General features: G+C 47.0%; 1 protein-coding gene across 4 annotated transcripts in view; it reads left to right on the top strand.

The window, feature by feature from the left end:
• The window catches only part of HAO2 (hydroxyacid oxidase 2), a 29,265-nt gene extending 23,527 nt beyond the window's left edge, over window positions 1-5,738 (top strand). For all 4 annotated transcript variants that reach the window (XM_037910210.2, XM_037910218.2, XM_043527776.1 and 1 more), the window contains 2 exons: window positions 1,345-1,414; window positions 5,318-5,738. In XM_037910210.2, the coding sequence (XP_037766138.1) occupies window positions 1,345-1,414; window positions 5,318-5,373 (126 nt within the window). In that variant the 3' untranslated portion in view covers window positions 5,374-5,738. The remainder of the gene's footprint in view (window positions 1-1,344; window positions 1,415-5,317) is intronic.
• The last annotated feature ends 262 nt before the right edge of the window (window positions 5,739-6,000 follow it).

Genomic DNA, 6,000 nt, shown 5'->3' on the forward strand with positions numbered 1-6,000 from the left:
CACCACCTGCGTGGTGACACCCAGAGACACCACGCACACAGGGCATGGCCACACTGCAGCTTAGCCAGGCTGTGACTTGGGTGTGAGCCCAAGCGCCCCTTCTGTCCACACACAAATTGGTCTGACCCGGGGCAGCGAGCACTCGGGACACGGGTCTTAGGATGCTGCCAGAGGGGTGGGCCAGAGCCTGAGTCCGGCTGTGACTCAGGTCCAAGCCCTGTCATTTTGTCGTGTGGCCGCAGCTCAAACCACAGACCTGAGTCAGAAGGTCTGCGCACTGCAGTATGGACCTGTTAGCACGGCTATGAGACCCGGGCCCAGCGATGGCAAGCCCACGTTTACACATCCACTATGATCTGCACATTTCCCAGAGTCACTACCTTTGATAGCAGCAGCTCAATGATTGCGTTGGCTACTTGCATCACAGCAACCCCGACAGTAGATTTGCCCACTCCAAATTGATTACCAACTGACCTGTAGCTGTCTGGCGTTGCAAGCTTCCACAGGGCTATTGCCACTCGTTTGTGAACTATGAGGGCTGCTCTCATCTTGGTATTCTTGCGCTTCAGGGCAGGGGAAAGCAAGTCACAAAACTTTCCATGAAAGTGCCCTTACGCATGTGAAAGTTTCGGAGCCACTGAGAATCATCCCAAACCTGCAACACTATGCGGTCCCACCACTCTGTGCTTGTTTCCTGTGCCCAGAATCAGCGTTCCACGGCATGAGCCTGCCCCAGTAACACCATGATCTCCAAATTGCTGGGGACCGCGGTTTTAGAGAAATCTGTGTTCATGTCCTCATCACTCTCGTCACCGTGCTGCTGTCGCCTCCTCACCTGGTTTTTCGGGTGCTGGTTGTGCATAAACTGCACGATAATGTGCGAGATGTTTACGATGGTCATAACTGCTGCGGTGAGCTGAATGGTGAGCTCCATGCTTGCCGTGCTATGGCGTCTGCTCGGGCAATCCAGGGAAAAGGGTGCAAAATGATTGTTTGCTGTTGCTTTCACGGAGGGAGGGAGGGTTGACTGACAATATTTACCCATAACCACCCATGACAATTTTTTGGCCCCATCAGGCATTGGGAGCTCAGCGCAGAATTCCAATGGGCAGCGGGAACTGTGGGATAGCTACCCACAGTGCACCGCTCAGAATGTCGACGCTTGCCACCGTACTGTGGACGCACACCGCCGAATTAATGTGCTTAAGTGTGGACACATGCACTCAACTTTATACAATCTGTTCCCAAAAATTGACTTCTGTAAAGTCAGAGTAATTTCGTAGTGTAGACATGGCCTCGGTGACTGCATTCCTCTTACCTTCACTGCTTTCTCTGATTGAATAGGGCGAAGAAGGGCTTCGAGAAGTTTTGCAGATTTTACATGATGAATTTCGTTTGTCAATGGCCCTGACTGGTAAGATTTTTTTGCTATTTGATTAGTAATTGATGAGAAGCAGTATTGAGCACAAAGGCACCACATGCAAACAGATGGATTAAATCAAAGTGAGGGGGTTTGTAAAAGGGCCGCTTAGTGCAGGGGTGGGCAAACTATGGCCCGTGGGCCACATATGGCCCGCGGGACCGTCCTGCCTGGCCCCTGAGCTCCCAGCCGGGGAGGCTAGCCCCTGGCTCCTCCCCCACTGTCCCCCGTCCTTCACAGCCACGCCGTCGCGCAGGCAGGGCGGCTTGTGTCCGCCCACCTCCCAGGCTTTCAAATAAGCCTGTCCTGCTGCTCTGAACAGTCTGGTAAGGGTAAGGGTATGGGGGGAGGGCAGAAGGTCCCAGGGGGCAGTCGGGGACAGGGGGCGGTTGGATGTGGCGGAGGTTCGGGGGGGGGCAGTCAGGATACAGGGAGCAGGGGGATTGGTTAGGGGGTGGGGTCCCGGGATTCGGGGGGGGGACAGGGAGCAGGGGGGGTTGGATAGGGGGTGGGGTACCGGGGGGGTGGTTAGGGGTGGGGGGTCCCGGGAGGGGGCGGTCAGGGGACAAGGAGCAGGGGGGCTTGGATGGGTTGGATGTTCTGAGGGGGGCAGTCAGGGGGAGGAGGCCAGGCTATATCGGGAGGCACAGCCTTCCCTACCCAGCCCTCCATACCGTTTCACAACCCTGATGTGACCCTCGGGCCAAAAAGTTTGCCCACCCTTGGTTCTGTGCAACAAAAATAATTCTATTCACAGGATTTCAGGCTGGGAACGTGTTACTTTATATGAATGCATCAAAACAGAGTGGGTAGAAAAACTCTCACTGAGTCAAATAGGAAGTAAGGCAGGGGTACAGCCTGGCTGCATCCCATAGTACTCTGGGCAACCCAATTAACCCTATCATGTAAGCACCTGAAGGATAATAGGGTTATAAGGAATAGTCAGCATGGATTTGTCATGCCAAATCAACTTAATTTCCTTCTTTGACAAGGTTACTGGCCTAGTGGATGGGGAGAAGCCCTAGGCATGATATACCTTGATTTTAGCAAGGCTTTTGACACGGTTCTGAAGTCTCATAAGCCAACCAGGGAAACATGGTCTAGATGAAATTACTATAAGGTGGGTGCACAACTGTAGAATGTATGCAAAAAGTGCTTTTCAATGGCTTGTTGTCCAACTGGGAGGGCACATCTAGTGGAGTCTCACAGGGGTCAGTCCTAGGTCCAGCACTATTCAATATTTTCATTAATGACTTGGATAATGGAGAGGAGAATATGCTTATAAAATTTACAGATCACACCAAGCAGGGAGGGGTTGCAAGCACTTTGGAGGACAGGTTTAAAATTCAAAATGACCATGACAAATTAGACAATTGTTCTGCATTCAACATGATAAAATCCAACAAAGACAAGTGCAAAGTACTTCACTTAGGAAGGAAAAATCAAATACACAACGACAAAATGAGGAATAACTATGAAGATGGTCGTACTGCTGAAAAGGATCTGGGGGTGATAGCAGTTCACAAACTGAATTTGAGGGAATGAGTTGTCAATGGGATGCAGCTGCAAAAAGGGCTAATATGATTCTGAGGTGTATTAACAGGAGTGTTGTATGTAAGACACAGGAGATAATTGTCCCACTCTACTCAGCACTGGTGTGGTTCCAGCTGGAGTTCTGTGTCCAATTCTGGGCACCACACTTTAGAAAAGATTGAACAAAGTGGAAAAAGTACAGAGGAGAGCAACAAAAATGATAGAAGGTTTAGAAAACCTGACCAATGAGGAAAGGTTAAAAAAACTGGGCATATTTAGTCTTGAGACAAGAAGACTGAGGGAGGACTTAATAACAGTCTTCCAATATGAAAATGGCTGTTATAAAGAGGACGGTGATCAATGTTCTCCATAACCACTGAAGGTAGCACAAGATGTGATTGGCTTAATCTGCAGCGTGGGAGATTTAGGTTAGATATTAGGAAAAACTTTCTAACTCTAAGGGTAGCTAAGCTCTGGAACAGGCTTCCGAGGGAGGACGTGGTCCCCATCATTGGAAGCTTTTAAAAATAAGTAGGAGAAACACCTGTCAGCAATGATCTAGGTTTACTTGGCCCTGCGACAGTGTAGGGGACTGGGCTTGATGACTACTCGAGGTCCCTTCCAGTCTTCCATTTCTATGATTCTGTGACCACTTTACTACAAGGGTATAGAGGTTAGATCAGAGGACTGGGGATCAGGATTAAAGCATTAGAACCATGCTGGTTTCAGTTAGGGTTCATGAAAACCCTTTTTCATTTTTGCTTCCCATGGGTTCACACACTTTGAGTTTTGTGTACCAATGGAATCAAAATATCAGTGAGAAAGTGGGCTGAAGGTACTTTTTCACCTGGTTTGGGTTGAAACCAAGCAAAACCACTGACCAATGCTAAGCAAAAATTGGAATTTCCATCCTGCAGGAAATTCTGATATTTCAACATTTCGTTTCATCCTAAATTGGAATGCACCGTAGTTCACTAGTACTGTCGCTCAGGCGGCAGCTGTGCATATTGCAGCGCTGATGGTGTTGGCTGTTACAATTGCATATAATATGATTTATTTTTATCTTTTTCCTTTAAAAAAACAAAGAATTTACAACCTGGAAGTTACATTCAAAGTAAATTATGTAGTTTGCAAAGTCAAGCGCTTGAACGTTAGGAAATGCCAGAATTAAGGATGTCCATGCCACCTTAATTTGACCCCCTTGTGCGTATGCATTCTCACAGATTTAACTACCTCATCACAGACTGTACTGTTTTTGCACAGGATCCATGTCTCATTCAGTGCACAGCATGGGTGATGCTGAGGGAATGAGACAGCTGCTCAGTACTTTTTTTTGTGATTTCTGGTCAATGTGTGGCCCAGGCCTTGTTTACTGCACACCGTCCAAACCCTGGACTGGACACACAATTATTTATTTCCTCATGGGCTTTTCTGTGGCCCTCACCATCGTAGTATTGGAATGTTTTGAAAACATTAATTTCCCTGTAAGAGAAGAAAATATCATCACCTCCACTTTACACATGGGAGAACAGAAACAAACTAAGACCACACATTGAAACTTTGGCAAGGCCTAGAAATCCGTGATCATTCCACCAGAGCACACAACCTTACTGCCAAAAAGATTGAGCATCCACTACTTTCATTAACATCAGTTACAGTCAGGAATGCTCAGGAGTTTGAAAATCACGCCCCAGGTATCTCAAGTTAGGCTTGCACAAAATAAGAGACACACAATTATTGGCCACCTGCAAAACTTTTCGTTTAAGTCTATTTGCACAGCATTATAGCGGAAGTCTGCCAGCTGGCCAGGGATAAAAATCCAGATCTGGGCAGTATTCAACTGTCTTAAGTATGAGCCCATCCTTTCCTTGTCTGCATGTGTTTGCCTCTACACCATCCATCCTGTGCACTGAGTGAGGCATTTTTGCCTGTGGAAATAATAGTGCAGTATGTGATCACGTACTTAAAGACTGCATGTGCCCAAGGGGGCCAAATTTAAATTATGCAGTCAGTCTTAATTCTGGCATTTCCTAACTTTTGAGTGCTTGATTTTTGCAAACTTAATATTATTTATAAAGTAGGTTTTTGGCATGTAATTATTATTTATGGTACATTAGTGTCTAGAATCCTCAACATGCTAGGTGCTGTACCTACACATAGAAAACTCTGGCGAGTTTACAAGCTAAAACAAGAGTTTTATTGTCCCCATTTTATAGATGGAGAACTGAGACAGAGTAAGTGGCTTGCTCATGGTCACACAGGAAGTCTATAGCACAGCCAGACCTCCCAAGACTTAGCTCAGTGCCTTAATCATAGACCATTCTTTCTCTCAATCGTCATTTTTAACCCTGTATTTTATTTCAGGCTGTCAAAATGTCTCAGAAATCGGACGAAACCTGGTTCAGTTCTCCAAGCTTTAAATGGTTCATGCAATGCCCACCAACCAGACACATGGAAGCAGCTCCTGATAACTATCAAAGCCTTGAGTGTCCTCAGTAACAGACTCCCAGCTGTGTAACCTTCCCACTGTCCCCCAACAAGCACCCCTCGTTCCCCTCTGAGCTGTTGAAATGTCCTCCCTCACATAAAAACAAGTGAAACTATCAGGATGTGTGCATAACATCGATGCATGTCCTTATCATCACAACCCCCACCCCCCTCCACACAAACCCTACCCAGACCCCTCTACTTTAAGGCTAAGCTTGGACACTGCAGGGGTCAGGCCTTATTTCTGTATAGAGCACCATGCATACCTATGGCTATGTATAAATAATCGTTTGGTCACCCTGTGGTCTCCTTATTTGTGGATCAGTGCAGCCATATGGGGTCGCTGAATAATGATACTGGTATAAGCTTAGTTTAACAACAGGTATTTATTTTTGGAATAGGATACAGAACATCCTGCTGCTGGTACAAATAGTTTCCATCTCTCCCTGAGGCAGAAAATACACTCTTCTATTTCCTCTCAGAGTTACTTCTCGAGACGCGGTCTTTCCATCCTGTCTGGGAGGAGCCACCGCCTTTGGGGTCTGCCTGTGGCTGTGCCA

The sequence above is a fragment of the Chelonia mydas genome, chromosome 1 (assembly GCF_015237465.2).
Source record: "Chelonia mydas isolate rCheMyd1 chromosome 1, rCheMyd1.pri.v2, whole genome shotgun sequence".
In the NCBI taxonomy this organism is placed as follows: Eukaryota; Metazoa; Chordata; order Testudines; family Cheloniidae; genus Chelonia; species Chelonia mydas.